At 32.6% G+C, this 22,076-nt stretch overlaps 2 protein-coding genes across 3 annotated transcripts; both read left to right on the forward strand.

Moving 5' to 3' along the window:
* The first annotated feature begins 994 nt into the window (after window positions 1–994).
* LOC127811929 (transcription factor FAMA-like) lies at window positions 995–3,901 on the forward strand. 2 transcript variants are annotated; one of them, XM_052352138.1, is made up of 5 exons: window positions 995–1,092; window positions 1,349–1,491; window positions 1,573–2,211; window positions 2,860–3,297; window positions 3,515–3,901. In XM_052352138.1, the coding sequence occupies exons 2-5, from the start codon at window positions 1,468–1,470 to the stop codon at window positions 3,602–3,604; spliced, it is 1,191 nt and encodes a 396-aa protein (XP_052208098.1). In that variant the 5' UTR covers window positions 995–1,092; window positions 1,349–1,467; the 3' UTR covers window positions 3,605–3,901. The 2 variants fall into 2 exon arrangements, with proteins under 2 accessions (XP_052208098.1, XP_052208099.1); XM_052352139.1 differs by having other exon boundaries at window positions 1,368–1,491.
* A 10,135-nt stretch (window positions 3,902–14,036) lies between these two features.
* Window positions 14,037–21,616, forward strand: LOC127812212 (protein PHR1-LIKE 3-like). The gene is made up of 6 exons (XM_052352590.1): window positions 14,037–14,444; window positions 16,778–16,854; window positions 17,182–17,236; window positions 17,882–17,942; window positions 18,108–18,177; window positions 20,838–21,616. Exons 1-6 carry the CDS (start codon window positions 14,270–14,272, stop codon window positions 21,279–21,281), a joined length of 882 nt encoding a protein of 293 aa, XP_052208550.1. The 5' UTR covers window positions 14,037–14,269; the 3' UTR covers window positions 21,282–21,616.
* The last annotated feature ends 460 nt before the right edge of the window (window positions 21,617–22,076 follow it).

Below are 22,076 nucleotides of genomic sequence, written 5' to 3' on the forward strand. Positions count from 1 at the left end.
TATTATGTGGTTATTTTGCGGAATAATTGTTTATTAGAACATTATTAATTAAATTAGGCCAAACCCATAATTTAATTTTTATATTTTTATGTTTTTTGTATGATCACTTGAGTTTTTTGTTATTTTAATTAAATTTTTAGATAATATATTTTTAAGTAATTTTATTTTTAACTTTTTGTGATAATATGAATTTTTTATTATTTTAATTATTCTTTTATATCATGTATTTTTGAGTTAATTGTATATTTTGTTAATGTATAGTCTAATTGCATTTTTGAGGTGTGTAATTGATTAAAAAATGCATAATTTATTGTACAATCAAAATAATAAAAATTTTAATTATATAAAAATAATTAAATTATTTAAAAATAATTTTTTTAAGGATGTATTTGAAATAATGAATAGTTTGCTTAATTTATTTTTTATAAATTAAAAAATTATTTTTACAAGGTTTAAGGACGCTACATTAGTTAAAATTTTGAGAATTCCATTCGCTATGTACGTACAGATACATACGTTGTTACCAATGGAGTCTATATATGCGTACATATATATATAAATATAATTAAAATAAACAAGTTGGCAGGATCTGGATCCAAGTTAGATACACTCCACCAAGATCATGTACATGCATGGATGTATGCATGTGGACGTATGTATATGCATGCATACATATACATACATGCATGCATGTATGAATTTGAATATTCAAAGTTGAAGCCTAAAACCAAATAAATCTGCAGCGTGGCGTCGGTAAATTTATGGCAGCCTCATGAAAAGAGAAAAGGTGGTAAAGTTGGAGAAGATGAGAGCGTTGGTGGCTTGTGATTCCCATTAATTAAAGCAGCTTAATCTTGAGGTGCCCTCATGTTCTGATCTTCTCTTCTCTTCTCATGAGGTCCAAATAACTCCACCTCTACGCTCCTCTCTCTCTCTCTCTCTCTCTCTATATATATATATATGTGAAGTCAAAGCCAGCTCTAACAGGCAAGATGGCCCATTATATATACCCACAATATCTCCCCACCCATCTTGTCTTTGCTTCATCACTTCCTTTCTTGGGTTGTTCTTCACTCCTCTCTCATAATTAAGGTTAGTCTCTCCTAATTACTTTCTTTTGCACCTTATATATATTTATATATATGTATATATATAGACTCGGAGACTCGGTATAATGACGATAATGAAATTAGATTATAAGTTTTGAGTTATGAAGATAATTATACTTTAAGACCTTTTTAAAAAGGGAATTACGACTTCACAAGATAGTGTCATTATAATTGCTTTTATGTTACGTGTTTATTTGAGATATTAACTGATTTAAATCATCTTGTGGATGAAAAATCAGGAATTTTCATCTGTTTCAGGAGGTGGACCCAAGCTGTGAAAATCTCTCTCTCTCTCTCACTCTCTCGCTCTCTCTCTCGCTTAGGGTTTCTGACAAGAAATTCAGTCGTACTCACAATAATGGACAAAGAAGGGACTTACTCGGTATATACTGTGCAAAGTCTTCTCCTTTTCTATTGGGTTTTCATCGCCATGTTGTTTTACTCACATCCGGGACTTTTCCAGGCCGCCTTGCCAGTGAATTTTCCGGTGCCGGACTACTCTCTCGACCAGCACCAGCCGCAGTTCATGAGGCCGCCGATGATGGGCGAAACATCCGCCGATAACGCCAACCAAATGGTCGATTACATGCTCAACAATCCACAGCCACACCAAATTTCGTCCATTGATAAGTTGAGCTTCGTGGACGGGATGCAGTTCGCCGATTTCGGACCAAAGCTGGCTCTGAATCAATCCAACAACGTCTCGGAAAGCGAACAGGCGATAGATCCGGTTTGCTTCTTGAAGTTCCCGGTGTTGAACGATAAGTTGCAGGAAGATCATCAGTCGACTCTAATGGTGGCTTCAGATGGTGTTTATGAAGAGAGTTCTAGAGGAAAGTGGAGGGAAGGGTTTGAAGTTGACGAAGACGCTAGGGTTTCTCAGACCACGCCGGCAGAGCTTCGGATTCTCAGCGAGAACGCCGGCAATAGCCCCGTGACGGAGGTGAAGAACAAGAGAAAGCGGCCGAGAACGACCAAGACGAGCGAGGAAGTCGAAAGCCAGAGGATGATTCATATTGCAGTTGAGAGAAATCGGAGAAAGCAAATGAATGAGCATCTTCGTGTGTTGAGATCTCTCATGCCCGGCTCATACGTCCAAAGGGTATGTAGATGGTTCATTTTATTTTATTTTTGTTTTTGATAACGACTAGAGCCCGCCCGGCCGGGAACATAAACTACCGGCCGGGATATAAATTTATTTACGATCGAGCTCATCATATACATACAGAAAGATTCAAACTAATTTAGTTACAGAGAAGATTACAATTAATATATCACAAGCCAGTACTGCGAGTCTATATATATGGATAATACTTCATTGCACCAAACTAAACATTAACACACATATATATATAGAGAGAGAGAGAGAGAGCTTAGATATTCTAGATTATATTATATGTTTCATATAGACTAGTGAAGACTTTCATGTGGTAGTCTTAAGTAATATGATAGTTGAAGTGCTTGCTAAAGGGCCTCGTATTTGGTCTCTCTTGGATATATAGTCTTTTTTTGCCCTTTTAAGGCTTGGTTGGTATTTTGTCCCGATGTACTCCCAAAACACTCATTTTCACCTCTAGCCAGTTAGGCTAGGTGGTAGTTTAATTAAGTTATATAAAAGTTGAAGTGCCCGAAGAATTTTTGAGTTTGGTGAAAATGTTGCTTATAAGGAAACAAATATTTGATTTACTTTGATTATGATGCAAAAGGAGATGATTTGATGTGAATTGCATGGCAATTGGAACGTACGTAGGGAGATCAAGCATCCATAATAGGAGGAGCCATAGAGTTTGTAAGAGAGCTGGAGCAGCTCCTCCAATGCCTGGAGTCCCAGAAGCGGCGGCGGCTCTACGGGGACCCGCCGCGGCCGGCTGGAGAATCTTCCCTGCCGATCCCACAGCCCCAGGCTCCTCCGCCGCCGCCGTTCCCCCTAGTGGCGCTTCCAAACGACCAGCTGAAGCTGGTAGAGCTGGAGACCGGGCTCCACGAGGAAACCGCCGAGAGCAAGTCTTGCCTGGCGGACGTGGAGGTGAAGATGGTAGGGTTCGACGCCATGATCAAGATCCTCTGCCGGAGAAGGCCCGGCCAGCTTGTTAAGACCATCGCCGCCCTCGAAGATCTGCAGCTCTCTATTCTCCACACCAACATTACTACCATCGAGCAAACCGTTCTCTATTCCTTCAATGTCAAGGTACGACATATCTCTCTCTCTCTATATATATATATTCATTCACCCAACCTCGCAGCATCGATATCCATTATCGACTTATTTGACATCTCTAACTTTAAATCCCAAAAGTCTAAATAATCGAGTTTTTTGTTCATATTATCTTTAAACAAATGCAATATAATACTAGTTATACCGATGTAAATGGATTCTTATTGTTGCCGTCATTGTCGTCGTCTAGGTTGGGGGCGAAGCGAGGTTCACAGCTGAGGATATAGCGAGCTCGGTTCAGCAAATCTTGAATTTTATCAATGCCAACAGCACCATGTGATGGGCATGCATTCATGCATTGAAGTAAGGGAAATTAACATTAATTATCATTCCAGAGTTATCACTTACTTAGCTCTACTCTCTCTCTCTCTCTCACACACACACATTAGATGTCGCCACTTATATGAATTCCTCGTCTTTTTCTAAGGATTTTGCTAAATTCTTAAGGGGTTTACTCTTCTTCTTCTTCTATTGTAATTTTTTTATCATCTTATTCTTAGGATGAATTATGAAATTTGAGCCAAATAATTACTGATACTGTGAATTCAGTCCGCAACTGACTTTGTAATTCAATTCTTTCATCTATAACTATTCATGTTTTATATAGTTTCTTGAGTTGTTCGTTTTTCTTCCCTTCCCGTAGCTCTTCTTATAAGATGATATAAAATTGTCCGAGACCTTCTAAAAAAATGTTCTTCGATGTTTAAGTCAGAATTCAAAAAAAAGACAAAAATGAATTACTAGATTAAATGAGGAGGTTTTCTTTTCAAACAATTTTTTAAAACTCTCTATCAAAATGAGATTTTTTTCTACTTACAAACGATAGAGTTGGCGACTTTTTTTTTCTATTTTTTCTGCAATAAGACCTTCTTTTTTTTTTTTGGGTAATAAGTAAGCATTTCATTACAAAAAAATCACAAAACATCAACAATTTAGCCTCACAACAAAAAACCAAAAACTAAAAAATCTAAATATATATATAAATATCATAAAAATTTTCATAAGCTTTCACTTTAAATTTAAAACTCACAATCATCATATATCTTTTCGCTCTAAATATTATAAGATTTTCTAAGCAAATGTCAGACATTCATGACCTTTTTTGTTATGTATCTTCACCGTTGTCCCCTTATCATATTATTTAATATCATTTTTACCCTCTTTCCATCATCACTTACATATCCAAATTATTTTAGTCAAATATCTTTACACATAAATATATATATACACACACACACATGGAATAATTAATAAACAAGAGATAGGAAGTCAACGCTGTGTGTACCCCCTGGCTATATAGATTGCTGCTGTCTGGTTGACCTGTCAGATATGATGAGTTCTTGTTGGCATTACCCTCTGCAACATACATACATTGATTGAAAAAATAAAAAAAATAAAAAAATCTAAAATTGAATGACTGTATTACCCTTGATACTGAGGGAGTGGCCAAATTCAGCCCCCTCTGATGAGTTCATTGTTTTGTGGTTCATATCCTTCACCACCCTTTTTTTATTTGAGTGTGGTACCATCCATATATTGGACGGTTAAGATTTTACCATAGTAATATATACATAATTTGTAATAAATTTTTTATAAGTGAATAGAAAAATCTCTTTGATTTTGATAAGAATTTTTTGAGAAGTTGCAAGAAAAATAATTTGGAAGAAAAAATAATAATTTTTAAAGAAGAAAAAAGAATCTAAGAATAGATTTTTTCACTATTAAATCTATAATTACGATTATTAACGACAATACATTAACTATTTATTAGATTTTAATGATGATACATTAATGAGGATACATTAATATTATTGTATTTTAAATATAAAATTTAAAACATAAGAATATTATTTATCCCATATATATAAGTGAATTCACACACCAAATATAAAGTAATTATTTATCTTTGTCTTTTTGTTTTATGTTCCATCAATCTCCTTAGTCTATTCATGCATTCATTTTGGGTGGCACATGGTGGGGATGACTTCCCCTCAAGGTCAAAATAGGGGCCCATAATACGATGTATATATATATATATATACATACACAATCATTTTGTCCTATAAAGTCCAAAGACAAAAAGTCTAAATTTAATTCTTATTTACTCAATTAATTTTTTTAATTATATATATATATATATTAGAAGTGTAACATGTGTTATGTAAATATACATAATAATTATTTTTTTTTAATCTGTGTGTAGAATTGTAAATGAGCCGAGTCGAACCGAGCTTCCCTAAACTCAACTCGGCTCGATAACATTTAGTACTGGCTTAGGCTCGAGCTCAAGTCGAGCCTAAAATGTGGGCTCGAGCTCGAGCTTGATAACATTTCCCAAGCTCGAGCTCGGTTCGCGCTCGATTCGTTAATTGGATTAATGACTCGGGCTTGGGCTCGACTTGTTAATTGAATTAATGAATCGAGCTCGAGCTTGGGCTCAGGTTCGGGCTCGAGCTCGAGCTCAACTGAAATTTATCAATTTTTTTTGTTTAAAAAAATCTAATAAATTGATGTGTAATAAAAATATCAACATATAATCAACAAATATACATAAATCAATCAAAATAGGAAACAATCAAACAATAGACAAAAACTCAACAACAAAAATACACCTATTTTTCACCAGTCACAATATGCATATCGACATAAAGATAAACAATACTCAACAACAACAAAATAGTATGCAAAAAATAACCACTGAGACGAGGTCGTGCGGTGAAGAAGGCTGTGTTGTGTGGTGAGAGACGACGGAGAGGGATGCAAGAGGTTTCAGCTTTCTTTTCTAAAGCCGATGGTGAGAAAGGCAGTGAGCGACGATGAGGGCAGCCAGCGAGGTGAGACGACGAGGGCAGCCGTCGCGGTGAGAAATGGTGGAGAGGGCGAGAGGCTTCGACTTTCTTCTTCAAAGTCAATGACGAGAGGCAGCGAGCGACGGTGGTAGGCTTCAGAGAGGCAGCAAGCTGCGATGACGACAGACGGTGCAATGAGAGACGGTGGAAAGGGCAGTTGGCAATGACAATAGCCGTTCTTCCATGCTCTTCAAAGTCAATCACATTTGGGAATGGGAGGCAAGAGGATGGAGCACAAATTAGGATTTTTAGGAAAATTAGTATTTATATAGGGTGTGTTCTTATAATTTATAAAATATAAAAATTTAATCACTCTTATGTTGTTATGCTCTATCAAAGAAGTATAAATTATGCCCTCAAGGCATAGCTCCGTTGGTAAATGAAATACACTCTAGCGTGTTGCTTTGCGCCCTTAGATTTAGTGTTCGAGTTCTGGATAGAAGGGAAAGCTTAGGTGGTATTCTTTTTGTGTTTTAGTTTTGAGTTTTAAGTTTTTAATTCATTTTGAGTTTTATGTTTTGAGTGTCTGTTTTGAGATTTTTGAAAACATGTTCTTTGTGTTATTCTGAAAAACTGTTTTTTAAAATAGAAAACTAGAAAACGCATTTACTTTTGAGAAAATTTATTTTATAATATTTTATTTAAAAAATTTGATTCAAAGTTATAAATATTTATTAATAAATTATAAATTTAATTCAAAAAATTTAAAATATAACACAAAAGATAACTATAATCTAAGCATATATAATATATTAACATTATAAAGTATTTTCTAAAATTATTTTTAACTTAACTCAACTATTAATTTTATGATAAATTTATTTTTACCTACAAATTAAAATTTGACATTAATTTTGAGATTTAAATTATTCATAACATAACTATTAAAAATAATAATAAATCATAAAATAACAAAATATTGATTTATTCAAAAAATTTAAAATATAATTAAAAAATAAAACAAAAAACTGGGAATGGAGAGAGGGCAATGGCGGACGAAGAAATGGATGAAGAAAGAAGGAAGAAATAGAAGGGTAGAAGAAAGAAACCACAAGCGATGGCAGATGTGGGCATGGCGGATGTGTATGGCGGATCTGGAAGAGAGAACGGCGCAGGCGAACGATGAAGCGCGGCGGATCTAGAAGGGATAACGACGGCGTAGGCGAACGACGTGCGGTGGCGGTGGCGGTAGCGGCGGTGGCGGTAGCGACGTAGACGAACGACATAGGCGACAGTGCAAGCAAAAAAGGGAGTTTGGAAGGGAGGGGGCGGTGATAGAGAAAATGAAGGTGGTAGGCGCTACAATGGCCGACAAGGAAAAGAGGGAATCTGGAAAAGAGAAGGTGGTGACGGAGAAGATGGCGGTGACAGCCGTTGCGATGGCCGACATGGAAGAAAGAGAGTCTAGAAGGGAGGCAGCGATGACAGAGAAGATGGCAGTGGCAGTAGCGGTGTTTTGGGCGAGGCTTGAGAGAGAGAGAGAGAGAAAAGAAGAGATATGCGAGTTGGAGGGTTGCTGGGGATGGGGGGTGCGCGGTAGTTTTCCCTGTTTTTGTGTTTTGGGTGTGTTTTCACTAAAAACACCCAAAATAATATTCAAAATGTTGTTTTGGGTTTTCTTTACAAATTTTTTCATTATTTTCGAAAATACGTTTTTGAAAATAACAAAGAGAACACATTTTTATTGTTTTAAAAAACTAAAAACTCAGAATAGGTTAAAAACAGCAAAGAGAATAGGTCCTTAGCAATTAAAGCAATCTTGAAAGTTGAAAACTATTTGTTGCCTTCACGTTTGCTGCAAAGCTAGGGATTGAATTGACCGTTGAGTTCTTTGATTTACATCTCCTACTAATATCGTATGGTGCATTAATAAAAAAAATATAAATTATTATTGATTGTAATAATAATAATTTAATTATTATTATAAATTAATCATTTTAATTATTATTATGAACTATTATTAATGTGATGTCAGTTTAATTATATATTTTGTTTATAAATAAAATATTTAGAATGTGCATTTAATATTGTCTGTATAAGACTATAATGATTAATTTTTTAAAATTTAATATAACGTTAGACTTTAATAGAGTAAATTAAGTATTACTCAAGTGAGATGTACAGTTACAAAGTTACTAAATAGTAATTTTTTGAAATTCAATTATACAAAATTACAAATATAGATTTATTACAAATATTAATGTTATTCTATCAATTAAGATAAATATATAATCGATTAATCTCTTAAAGGGTTAAATTACTCAACTAAACATTTTCTTACTCGATTAAAATAATAAATATTTTATTATGCTCATACATTAATTGATTAATTTTAAGTCACAACAAATATTCTTATCAACACATTCTATTAAACATTGTATTACTCAAGTGAGATATGGTAGTAATTTTTAAAATTTTAATAATAAAAAAATATAATTTTGGTTATCAACACATTCTATTAAATATTCATTTAGTCGAATAACTATTTGGTTATTCAATTAATGTCATTTTATCATATATTTGAATAAAACAAGTATATAATCGATTAATCTTTTAAATGTTTAGGTTCTACTTGATTAAAAATAAAAAAATAATCGAGTACAATATTTGTTAGTTGTTATTCAATTAAACATTTTCTTACTCGATTAAAATGATAATTAAACACTATTAAATTCATACATTAATTAATTAATTTTAAGTTACAATAAATTTTTTTATCAACACATTCTATTAATGACTTAAAATATTTATATAAGGTGTCTTTTTATAATTTATAATATATAAAATATAAAAATTTAAATATATTTTAATTTGATGTCAGTTTATATATTTTATTTGTAAATAAAATATTTAGAATGTGCATTTAATTAATACTGTCTGTAATGATTAAGTTTTTAAAATTTAATACAACATTAGACTTTAATAGAATAAATTAAGTATTACTCAAGTGAGATATAAAGTTAATAAGTAGTAATTTTTTGAAATTCAATGATACAAAATTGCAAATATAGAGTCATTATCTTAAATCATGTTTATTACTTTGATACTTAAATTAAATATTATAGTTACTAAACCAATGTAATGTACCACTTACTCGAATAATAATTTGATTATTTAATTAATGTTATTCTATCATATATGTGAATAAGATAAGTATATAGTCGATTAATCTCTTAAATATTTAGGTTTTATTTGATTAAAAAAAATAATCAAGGACAATATTTGTCAGTTATTATTCAACTAAACATTTTCTTACTAAATTAAAATGATAATTATTCTATTAAGATCATGCATTAATTGATTAATTTTAAGTTATAACAAATTTTGTTAGGTTTGACATGATTAAAAATAAAAAAATTGTCGAGTATAATAAATATACTCAAAATTAATTATTTTATTAATGTATTTATAAATAATTATACTCAAAATTATAAATAATTTTATTAATATATTTATAAATAAACTTATTCACGAGCTAGTTTGTGAGTCTATAATCGACCCAGTTCACGAGTTTCTAATTGAGCCAACTCGTGAACCACTATTCAAGTTGCTTGTGAGCCTATTATCGAGCCAACTCGTAAGTTTATTGAGCCGAACTTTGTTGAGCTCAAACTCAACTCGTTAATAAATTGAACTTTAAATTTAGACTCAACCTTAACAAATGAACTGGAATGAGGTTTTATCAAATCGAGCCCGAATACCTCAGCTCATTTACGACATGTGAAGATAAGCTCAGGTAAAGTGATATAATATATTTACTTATATAATAGAATGGAATTTCGATAAGACAATTGCATATTTTTTAAAGTATCGTTTACTTTACTTGGCGCTGACAGATCAGTAAGGTCAACTTTCGTCTTTATTTGATGGGTGGTGAATTTTGTTCTCATCTATAAATATAATATTGTGAGATATATTTGGTATTATATATACACACAAACATGTGTATAAATTTTAAACTCTAAATCTTAAATGCTAAAATTTTTCAAGTATTAACTACATTTGTATGTCTCATTTAATGTGAGGAGAATTGTACACTTATATACTTATATATTTTTTATTAATTTTTAAATTTTTTTTAATGTGATATTTAGTTGAGGTTCAAAGATATTCTAACCTAAAATTATAGACACTTTTGATAGTTCTTAATAAAATTCTTATTTGTTCTCGGCGTATAGATGAATTGGTAAAGGAAGAATCATTGGGGTGTTATTTTTTAGGCTCTCAAGTTTCGTGTTCGAGCACTAATCAGAAGATAATTCAGTAAGCAAAGAGCGATCCTGAAAAATGAAAAATGTTTCTCTCTCACATTTGCGATTGTGCTAGCGATCGAAATCTGTCTGTTGGGTTCCCTGATTTACTTCTCCTACTGAAATCGTGGGGCTGAACAATGGGGGCGCTCGTGATGGTGCGTTAACAAAAAAAAAAATCTTATTTAAAAAAAAAATATTAACAATATAAAAGAAAAAAATAAAAAATAAAACACCTTCGGTACCCCAAGATTTTTATTGACCGCCTAATGAACATAAAAGACAAAATAAATAAATGAATACTCTATAAAACGGGCCGTGCCCAGCCTTTCTCTTGGGGCAGGCCCACAGGCTGATTTGGGTCACCCCTCTTGGTCTGGCCCGGGGTGAAGGGCCACAATACCCTAGTTAATTTGAAAATATTATATATATAATTTTGTTGTTATAAATTAATTAAAAATAAAAAAATACCAAACTTACCCTTAGGTCAAGGAAAATGACGCAAACCCATGATTTAAAACGGAAAAATAGAGAGAGAAAAGTGAGAAAATGTAATCACTAAGTGCACCTTTGATAGCTTAAATTTTCCGAGGAAAAGGTAAATTTTCTACTCAATTTTTAACTTTTGCATTGTTTGATAGCATTTTTTTTCCATAGAACTCACTTTCCCATTAATGGTCACGTGATGCCATTTTCTTTCAAATCATAGAAATCAAATTCTTTGGGGGGAGGAGATGGAATTTTCGAAAGGAGAAGTGGGTGGGTGACAGCTAGGGATAAGGGGGAGAAGGGAGGGTTTATAAATTATTTTATATTTTATATTTTATATTTTTAATAATTAATAAATATAAATGTATAAAAAAATGCCAAAATTATGTATAAATTATTTTTTTGAAAAAAAAATAATTTTGTAGTTTTATTTCTTTGAGAAAATAATTTAATTAATTTAAAATATATTATTATTTTAATTTTTCTGTATAAGATTTAATATTTTTTAACACATTTTCACCATTGAATTTCATGAAAAATTTGTCATTTTTCATGAAAAATAATGCCTATCAAACACGAAATGCCAGGAAAATGATCAAATTCTATGAAAAATATTACCAATCAAACACCAAAAGATGAAAAATAACATCATTTTCTAGGTAGAAAATTATACCAATCAAACAGCTTAAATTTTCAATTTATAGGAATTCATTTTCTCTAGAATTCAATTATCTAGAATTCATTTTCTTTCCATTCAAATTCCACCATTGCAATCAAACGCACCCTTAAGTGGGTTTGATTACACACATTTATCATGAAAAATATGTAATTATTACACATTCTCTATGAAAAGCAATTAAACACTCTTAACTTTTCTATAAAAAAATATGTATAGTACAAGCATTTAAAAGTTCTTTCTATAGAATTCATTTTCAAAGGGGGTGGGTGGTTTTTGTTTTCTAAGCAATATTAATTCTAGCTAATGCAATCAAATACACCTTTAACTTAAAAGGAAAATGAAAAAAATTTCAATTTTTTGAAATTGAAAGTATAAATATAATGTATAAAAATTCAATCGAAAATTATATTTATTGAGAAGAAAACAAGAAAATACAAACAATTTTATGTTTGAAAATTCAATCAAAAACTGCACTTATTGAGAAAAATAAGAAAATTTAATTCTTTGAAATTTCTTTGTTTATATGAGACAAAGATATGATTCAAATATAAATCAAAAAATAATTTAATTTTGTAATTCAAAAATGAATTAGATTTGAACGAGGTTATGAGCAAATTGGTCTTTATACGTCTTTAGAAATAAATTAGGATTTTACTTAGATTTAGTGATCATAAGAGTGAGTGATTTTATATTTTTTAATTTCTCTCTACTTTTCTCTCCATTTAAGGATAAGTTTGATATTTTTATTTTATAATAATATAATTATGTATAATTATTTAAAATTAATTGAAACATTATCATCATTTTCTTTTAACATGTAAATCTATTTTTTTTGGTCAAATACTAATATCAAAAGAGGTTATAAGAAATTAAGTACACAAATTATAAACTTTAAATTAATTACTCAATGGGCGATGATCCCGTTGCCCGTAGCCTGACGCAGGGTATGCAGGAGGTGGAGCTCATGCCTCCCCATTTGATTTTGTCCGTGTCAAGTAAATCTTATGTTGTCCGCATCCGTATTACCCAATAATAGAAGTGACGATTGATAATTAATTACCTGAATAATAGAAGAGACCATATCGGGTTAACATATCTTGACTATTAATGTTATAGAGATATGGTTATTTTGATAATAGAATTTGGTAGGGGTGAAAAAGATTTCAGTTAAATCAAAATAATCAAAATAAATCGGTTGAAATTATTGATTCGATTCAAATTGTAGGCCAATTCAATTTAGTATCTAAATTTGACAATTTCATATTTTGGTTCGATTCAATCTTTTTATTGAAAAAATCCAAATATTCAAACCAACTAAAATGTCAAAAAAGACATCATTTTTACACTTCATTATTTTGGTTTTTTAAGATTTTTTTTTTCAGTTTAATTTTTTTTTTTGCTTTTTCAATTTGAGAATCTATTTAATCAGTTTGGTCAAGTTTTTAATATATCTTCAATTTATTGATTGTGAACAATTTTGTTGGTTTAGTTAGAATGCTCACCCTTAAATTTTGGATTTTTGCCAAATTTTTATATTGTGTCTTGACAAAACATAATTATTATTCATAAGAGCTTGTTTGATTATAATTTTGTTTTTAGATTTTTGTTTTTATTTTTTATTTATAAAATTTTAACAAAAAATAAAATTAGAGACTTTGATTTAATATGGTTTACTAATCTACCTACTATTTACATAAAAAAAAAAAAAATCAGAATCTACAATCTACTTTTATGAAAACAAAAATGATACAAAATAAAAATGAGAAAATGATATATATTTTTTAAAAATAAGAAATAAAAATGTGAGGGAAATAAATAAATTAAAAAAAATATAAGAAGTTTTTTTTGTAAATATAAATTTTAATTTAAAAATAATTATTCAATTTAAAAATAAATCTAGTTAAAGACGAAAATATGGTCTTAAAATATTTTTAAAATTATAGAAATAGCTCAGAAATATTTTTTAATATTTTAATATAAAAAATATTTTAAGAATATTAAAACGACACTTTTAAAGTATTTTCGTACATCATAAAATTCATTCAAATTTTATTCCGATGACGCGAGTTCGTTTGGTTGGTGCGACCTAAGAGAAATTATTAACTTAGATTATAAGTAATTTTTTAATTAAATACTTAAAACTTTGTAACGAAGTTGTAACAACAAAAATCAAGCAAAGAATTGATATGCCAAATAAATCCTAAAAGTCTCTCATTATCTTTGAACAAATAAATTTAAATTTAAATCAGCCGCAAGAGAACAGAAAAGAACAAAATGACAGCAAGACGACCCCTTCGGTCTTTGTCCCGTCTCTCATTGGCCTTACACTTACTGCGAGAGTCTCGAGAGAGAGAGAGAGAGAGAGACAGCGACAATACAACACATCTGTGCTGTCTATTTTCTCTTTCTAATCCCCCCCCCCCCCCCCTCTCTCTCCATATATATATATATGTATATGCACGCGTTTGTTCTCTTCTTCCCATTTCAACAAGGTTGATTCAGTCCCGTTACCATTTTTATGTGAAACCCATTTTGTCCTCGTTGGGAGTTGGGCTATTTCGGCTTCTTTGGATGTTTTCCCTCACTTTATCGGGAAAATCTTTGCTGGGTGGGCGGTGATTTTCCGGGAAAGAGCGAGGAAAAAGAAAAAAAAAAGAAAAAGAAAAGAAGAGAGAAGCATGTACTCCGCGATCCATTCGCTGCCGCTGGACGGCGGCGTGGGCGTGGACGGGACCAACCTGCCCGGCGACGCTTGCTTGGTGTTGACCACCGATCCGAAGCCGCGGCTCCGGTGGACTCCCGACCTACACGAGAGATTCGTCGATGCTGTCACTCAGCTTGGCGGACCTGACAGTGAGTTCAATCTTCTTCTCTCTCGAACAATTTTCTTGTTTGAAATGTGGAGAATACCTAGAAAATCGAGTAATCGACAAATAAGATTCTTTCTTCTTGTGGTAGCATAATGGAAAAAATCCCTCAATGCAAAGATAAGGAGAAGCCTAACAGTTGATTATTTTCTAGTTTTTGTGTGAATATGAGTTTCCATATATATATATATATATATATATTACATTTAGGTTTAAGTGAGCTTACATGTATGTGTTTGTGCATCGCTGTTCATGGGTTTTGTTTTCTTTGAGAGTTTAGATGGAGTTGCCTCTTGTATTTGCGGTATTAGCTGATTCTATATTATTTCCATCGTTTTCTTTCTGAATTTCCCCAATTTTATTATTCTTCCGTCGTTGTCATTTTTATTATGATTGTGGGTCATCTTGGCTGAATGTATACCTCATAATTTCACCCCTTTTCCCAAAAAGTTATGCCCTTTTAAGATTGAATACGAGGACTTTGAGTGCTGTGTGTGTGATTCTCAAATTTTAATTGATTTTTCTCCCTATGCTGACTGGGACTTTCTCACACCAATTATTGAAACAAAAACTTGAAAATTGCTGGTCCCATCAATTCGTGTTATTTTTTATTTGTCTGTGACATATATGACAAAGTATGGTGTCAATGTCTCGAATTATTTTCCTAATTTGACCATTCTACACTGGTTGTAATGGCTTTCTACACTTGACTTCTATGCAGTTCTACACTTTAAAAAGTATTATTCAGTCAATTATATGTGAGATGTTTGACCCATTATTTATCCAGTCTATGTTTCTAACAAGTACTTCACCAAGTAGAAAAGATAGCTTGAAGGACAAAATGTACTTTCGGAATCATCCAGTTTTATGCTTGGTTTGCATAGTTTGTTGTAGACAAATTATGGCTTGAGGGACAAAATGTAGTTTTGGAATCATCCAGTTCAATTATGTTTGGTGTGCATCGTTTTTTTGGACAAATTAAGTGACTGGCACTTGTTGTTGCATTAGGGGAATATTCTGTTGTTTGGTGTAACAGTCCTGCCTTTATCTAATTATACGTAGAACTCAATCATTGACTCTGCTTTTTCTGATCCATCCCCTGTTGTCTCGTTGGTTGAGGAAGTGAAAACTTGGTTTAGAACCTTACACTCTAGCAGTGCCTTCCATGTGAAAAGATTGTGGAATATAGTTGCCATGTTTTAGCTAAGCTGTTTTACCTTCTTTTGTAAACAGCTCCAGTGTGAGGAACTCCCAGCTTCCATCTGTGTGTATGTGAATCAATTTTTTCTTCCATATGAAAAGAAAAGGAATATGGTCACAAATACATTTATCACACTTCCCTGATAAAATAGAGAAAGAAGCAATATGGGACAAGTTGTGCAATGCATTGTATATTGTTTGCACTATTTCTACAAACACAGTGTAAGAAGCAATATTAAGCTGAGGATGAAAGCTGAAGAAAATTGCTAGTCATTCACAAATGAGACTCCATTTGTAGCAAGAGAAAGTATTGTTTTAATGAGCTCTTTCAGTTAACCTAAACAAATGGAAATGTTTTGAAAATAACATAAATAAAATATATGAACATCTTCAGAAACAAGAGCTAAAAACTCCAGAAATTTTTATGTACACTCAATTTGAAAATATTTTAACCCAAAGCAGAAAGCAATATAAAAAAATTAGCCTTATAAAGAACAAATATATGTAGTTTCCAATAGAATATACCTATCATCAATTTATCAAAACTAACAAATAACAATTGCAATAACAAAAATAACAAAGTTCATATTGTTCCTAAACTTTAAGAGATCATCCTCCTTGCAAACATGTTGAACTTTTTTCTTCCTATTCCCCATGACAAGAACCAGTTATAATAGAATTGGAAAACAATAGATACCCATATGTAAAAAGTTTGAATAGCTAGTTTGGTAAATGAACTTATACAAAATGTTAGATTCAAGTAATAGCAGGAATAGATAAAAAGAATTCACCAAATATGTTACATACAAAAAGACAGTACCCTGTAGTATTCAAAGCAAGGGTATAATTGCCCCTAATACCGTTACTACGAAGGCTTGCGCCACCGATATTCACTATTCACTAAGCAAGCTAATTTTAGAGAACCATTACAGGCCATCCATGTAGTCTGAAAGTTGAGCTTACATACTGAATTCTTGCTGGTGAGCTGCTGAGCATGAGATATTGACATGGTTAGCAAAATTTGACAGACATTATGAATTATCCTTGAAATCATGATTAATGCTTTCAGAAATTTTCTATTATTTGGGAGAGCTAATTTTGTTGTAATGTGAATTGCAGAAGCAACACCAAAGACAATTATGAAAACAATGGGGGTAAAAGGCCTTACACTTTATCACTTGAAATCACATCTTCAGGTTTGTTGTTTTGATATGTTCTTTTTTGAGTGCATAATCTTGAAAGTTGTTCTCTAGTGTTGTTTGCTCAACAAACTCTGACCTCCTTCCCCTGACCCAACCTTCATATACACAAGGTAAAAGAGGAGAAAAAGAAAAAGAAAAAGAAAGGAGAATTTTGGAAGTTCCTGCTGGAAGGAGTTTAACTTTTTGAATGAGCATTTGTCTGCATCTTTTTATTTCTGTTTATTTGTTTTTACCTTAAATGGTTACTAACTCTGTTGATATCAGTTTTCGTGCATTGACAAGCATAACAATTTTCCTTCATTTGACGTGTCATCCTTGCAGAAATATCGGTTGGGGAGGCAATCTTGTAAGGAGTTGCCTGACAACTCTAAAGATGGTATCAGCCTTGACTTTACTACAATGCTTAGGAGCTTGTACATTGTGCTATGGATAAAGCATATGAAATCTAGTCCATCTACTGCATTTATCTTCAATCAAAAAGTGATCATTAAATAAAGCTAAAAACTTTAAGATAGAGCTAGATTTGATATGCTAAAATATTACCAGCAGCAATAAAAAAAATGAAAAGAAGTTTCTCAAAAACTTGGAAATGCCTAGGCATAACATCTTTTCATGTGGTACTGTATTTAATGTGACATGTACTCAGATTTTTGGACATAGAATCTTCATCAAGTAGCTATGATTTTTTTTTTCCTTTTTTGGGTTGGGGTTTGTTTTCATTCTTGTTCTAGCACAATCTTCTGGCCTAATATTTCCTAGAAAAAAGTTCTATGTTTTTTTGGGTCCTTCAAGTTTGGTAACCCTATTTTCGTTAATTTCTTTTGCCAAATATTTGGATCTGGGGGTGGTGTGTGATGTATAGGGGATAGGAGAGAGCAAATGGTTGGACCAAGAAAGCAGACAACTATCTGATGCATGAGACAGATGAAAATGAAGAAGTTTTCAAGAGATTAGCAGTAATTCAAATTCTTATTGATTCATCACTGATGTGTGGTTGGGATTGCAATGTCTTTCACTGCAGAGAGCCAGGACACAGGTTCATCTACATCATCATCATCAAAATTGGTTCAAGATTTAAATGAGTAATTTTTCATACTTTCCTTCTTTCTTTTATTTGTATTCTTTCATTTAGTATAAGAATTAGTAGAACTGAAGCCAACTGCTTGGTTATATGTTTCTTTTTCTTGTGACGTACGCTTATCCAATTGCTTGCATTCTTGTTTTGCTGCTTTTTATCTCTTAATCAGTGGCTACCAGGTTACTGAGGCTTTGCGAGTACAGATGGAAGTCCAGCGAAGACTGCATGAACAGCTGGAGGTTTGTTTCAATCCTTATGTGCATGTTTCAATCATATTCAGCTTTATTGACTTTGACTAACCCTCTATCATCAGTTCTATACTTGCTTGTAGAAAGTTTTCAACCTATGGTAAATTTGGATTCATGGTAAACTTGAAGCATTCATAACCAAAAAAACAAAAAAGATAAAGTTGAGGCATAAGTCATGCCGGGTAAAAAAACACTTAACAAAATGAAATTATTCTTTTTGGCACAGTTGTGAGCTGTAGTTTCTGCATACCACTCCGATTAGCAGAATCCTCCTCCCCTCCTCTTTGCTTCGGCCCTCCTCTGTATATTCCCCTGGTTCTACACCACAATGCCACCTTAACTGCATCTTTACACTAAAAATTCAAGTGCCCATTGCCCATGCAATATTTGGTTTGAGTGATGATATACATAATCACATATCTCACTGATGTATCACTCCTAAACTTGAGGTAGTGGGGTCCACATGATATAATTACACATGAATCTACTTGTTTATTTTTGGGAGTGAATAAATGGGTGGAAATTGGATTGTGCATTATATTTTATTATGTCTTTGTTTTGTATTGGCTTTTTTTTTCCTTATTTTATATATTTTGCCATTTTTTAGAGTAGATCATACAGAAGAAGGTGCTTATAAAGCTGGCATGTGATAGAACAAATACCTGCACACTTACCAATTGAGAAAGCACTTGATTACCACTGTGATCAAGTACCATTGTGGAGAAATCGTGCAGATTGAGATAATAAAAGGAAAAGGGGTGCATTCCTGTTGGAACATAGCATAATACTTTAGTACGAAATAAGGCCTCCCATCTGAAGCATTGGTCACATTCCTGGATGCAGGATTTTTGGAGAGGAAGGGAGGGGAAAACAACTCCTGATGGATTTTAAAAAATTTAAGGAGTTTTTTTATCTGATCCCGGTATATAATATACTCCAACAACTAATTTAGACACCAAAAAATTGTTTCTTGTTTCTTGGGGCGCAAAATCAGAAATGTAGAGGTCTGTTAGGGATCAAAGGGCAACTCCCTGATCTCTTGTGGAGAGAGAGAGAAATAAAGCACAATAGATATGGAATATTGAATGGGTATAAATCTTTTGATTTAATATGGTCATCTTAATATTGGATAGGAGTTTAGGGTTTAGGGTTACTTGGCTGAATAATGGGGAGTCACGAGATGTAGTTGGAACGTTAATGCAGTGCATTTGGAAACTACGGTTAAATAACTAAGTAGTTAAAAAATAAAATAGTGCACAATTATTGGGGGCACTTTATGCCAACATTGATCCTCTCTTTACTTTTGGTCATAACTTATACCAGTGAAATCCTTGGGTTTCTAGAATAACGGAGACATTTCATGCCCTCTAAAAATAACTATTGGAACAAAATAAATGACTGAACTGTCCAAGATACTGATTCAACTATGGTTTGATTGGTCAAATTGTTAATAGATTAAGAAGGCCGTCCTTGTTGCACAAGGCTCCCTACTTTGCAAGGGTTGGAAGAGGGTGGTTTTGTACATAGCCTTACCCTTGCCTTGTAAAGAAGCTAGTTCCACAATTCAAACACACGACCTGCCAGTCACAAAATCACTATCTTGCCATTACTATAAAGGCTTCCCACAAACATAAAAGCTAATATGTTTCCCCTAAAAGCATAAAAAAGTTTGACCAATATCTATTCATTTATCATATAAATTTGTAATTTTTTCATGAGTTTCTTATTCCAGTTGTTGCTTTTCTATTTAAGTATATCACATTACAAATCTTTTGCCCATAGATAGAATGTTTGGCCAGATAGAATTCTTGTAGCCAACCCCACCTAGTGGGATTAAGGCTTGATATATTGCTGTTGCTTTATTGCATTACAAGTCTTCTCTGTTCATTTTCTGTTCAACTGATTTCTCAGCTTTTCTTTATTTGAGGTGAAATCTGCATTGTTCATGTTCTTTGCTCTTGGGTTGTTTCTTTCAAACATTTGAGAAAAAATTGCTTTGTACCGCTTATCAAAAAACAAAATAAATATATCAACACTTTATCTTACTACGTGGGGGTTTGATCCAATAAGTTTTATGTTAGTTATTGTCTATCTAATGCAACTCTCTATCTTTGTCTGGTCTTGGCTGTAAATAGGAATCCATAGACGAAGTTACTTATCAAAAGGCGAAAGAAAAAACAATTACTTCATACTTGAATTGACAAGTTAGATGTCACTTCATGGCAAGAATGATGGATCAACCTTATAAATAATATGAATGGGATCGTCAGTAAACAGCTTGACTCATCTAGAAATTTCAAGCAAAACCTTAAACTGATTCACCCCCTGAACCCTTGTTCCTCTAACCAGAAAGCTCCCATATTCTGTCTTACATGCTCTTGGGAAATTTTAAGCTGTCAAAAGGAAACCTGACTTAGTCTTTTATCATTTTCTGTAACCAACAATTGATAATTCATTCACTATCATATGACAATTCTCACAAGTTATTTTTATTTTCAAAAACACATGTGAAAAACATTGTGTGCTGAACTCTATACCATAATCTGACACAAAAATAAACTAAAACTAAATGTACCCAAAGATTTTATTTCCAACTGATACAAATTGGTGATTTTTAAACAAGCTTATCCTTTTGGTTCTACTGGAACCAGGTTCAACATCATCTCCAACTTCGTATTGAAGCACAAGGGAAGTACCTGCAGTCTATCCTTGAGAAAGCTTGTAAAGCTCTCGACAACCAGGTTTCTGTTGCTGCTGGGCTTGAAGCTGCCAGGGATGAACTTTCAGAACTGGCGATCAAGGTCTCAAATGACTCTAATGGGATGGCCCCGGTTAACACCCTAAAGATACCATTGCTATCTGAGCTCGCTGCATCCCTAGGTAACAAGGACAATTCCGACATGCCTGCACAGTTTGGCAACTGCTCTGTCGACAGCTGCTTGACCTCAAATGGAGGTCCTGTTTCTCCTGTAGGAATTGCTTCTCAAGCTGCTGCACTCAAAAAGAGACCAAGGCCCTTGTTCAGCAATGGTGATTCTGTGTATTTAGACAGTGGAATGCGGCAAGCGGAGTGGACAATGATTAATATGGGATGAACTACTGACATTTCTACCAGAAAAATTCTGCTTTTCTCTTTTCCTTAATTGTTTCTACCTAGTTGATCTAAATGACAAAGTCCTTGTTGCCAACTGCAACATCAATGGTCTGTATATCCTCAAACCTGATCATTTGAATCTGTTATACCTTAGTCAATTTCAAGTTGTCTTTAAAAGCTCCTATCTTTCTTTAAGTTGTCATTAGCTCTTAAACAGCTGAAATCCGAAGAAGAAAGTTGTGTCAATGGCTATTCTCTTTGAAAGTCGATGAACAGTAACTGTATCCTTTCATTAATTTTGAACTTTGTTTTAGTTCCATGAATGTTCTATTTCTTCTCTATTTTCATTTTCAAGTGTTCAAATAGCTGCTTGTATCTTCGGCCAATATCCATGGATACTCTTCTGGATCAGTTGACCAAGCACCCAAACAGATAAGCAACTTCTGACCTAGTATTCATTTTGTTCCATTAGTTTCTTTTTCTTTTTTCTTTGTTTGTAGCAGTCAACTCAAAAGAATAGCATGAACTTAGGGAGAAACTAAACAGTATATGAAAAAAGCGTTTTCAGCATGTAAGACTTTTTATTTTAAAAACCGTTCTCAGTATGTATCTTTATTTATAAAGACTGAAAAAATGTCATTTTTATATAGAATTGTTTTTATTTTATAAAGAACTATTTTTGTAACTCAAAGACTTATTGTATTTGAGTCACAAAACAATAACTTAATTGTTGCCAACTCATCCTAAACTTGTGACATTTGACTTGCCTTCGATCAAACATTTGATATATATATAT

The sequence above is a fragment of the Diospyros lotus genome, chromosome 10 (assembly GCF_014633365.1).
Source record: "Diospyros lotus cultivar Yz01 chromosome 10, ASM1463336v1, whole genome shotgun sequence".
NCBI lineage: Eukaryota > Viridiplantae > Streptophyta > Magnoliopsida > Ericales > Ebenaceae > Diospyros > Diospyros lotus.

What these genes read in the sequence shown, in the direction of transcription:
- LOC127811929 (XM_052352138.1), top strand. Translation starts at nt 1,468, where the DNA reads ATGGACAAAGAAGGGACTTACTCG. An exon ending in ACAAAGAAGGGACTTACTCG is followed by an intron (nt 1,492 to 1,572) that starts GTATATACTGTG and finishes GGACTTTTCCAG; the next exon opens with GCCGCCTTGCCAGTGAATTT. An exon ending in TCTATTCCTTCAATGTCAAG is followed by an intron (nt 3,298 to 3,514) that starts GTACGACATATC and finishes GTCGTCGTCTAG; the next exon opens with GTTGGGGGCGAAGCGAGGTT.
- LOC127812212 (XM_052352590.1), top strand. Translation starts at nt 14,270, where the DNA reads ATGTACTCCGCGATCCATTCGCTGCCGCTGGACGGCGGCGTGGGCGTG. An exon ending in GCCTGACAACTCTAAAGATG is followed by an intron (nt 17,237 to 17,881) that starts GTATCAGCCTTG and finishes CTTTCACTGCAG; the next exon opens with AGAGCCAGGACACAGGTTCA. An exon ending in TTGGTTCAAGATTTAAATGA is followed by an intron (nt 17,943 to 18,107) that starts GTAATTTTTCAT and finishes TCTCTTAATCAG; the next exon opens with TGGCTACCAGGTTACTGAGG.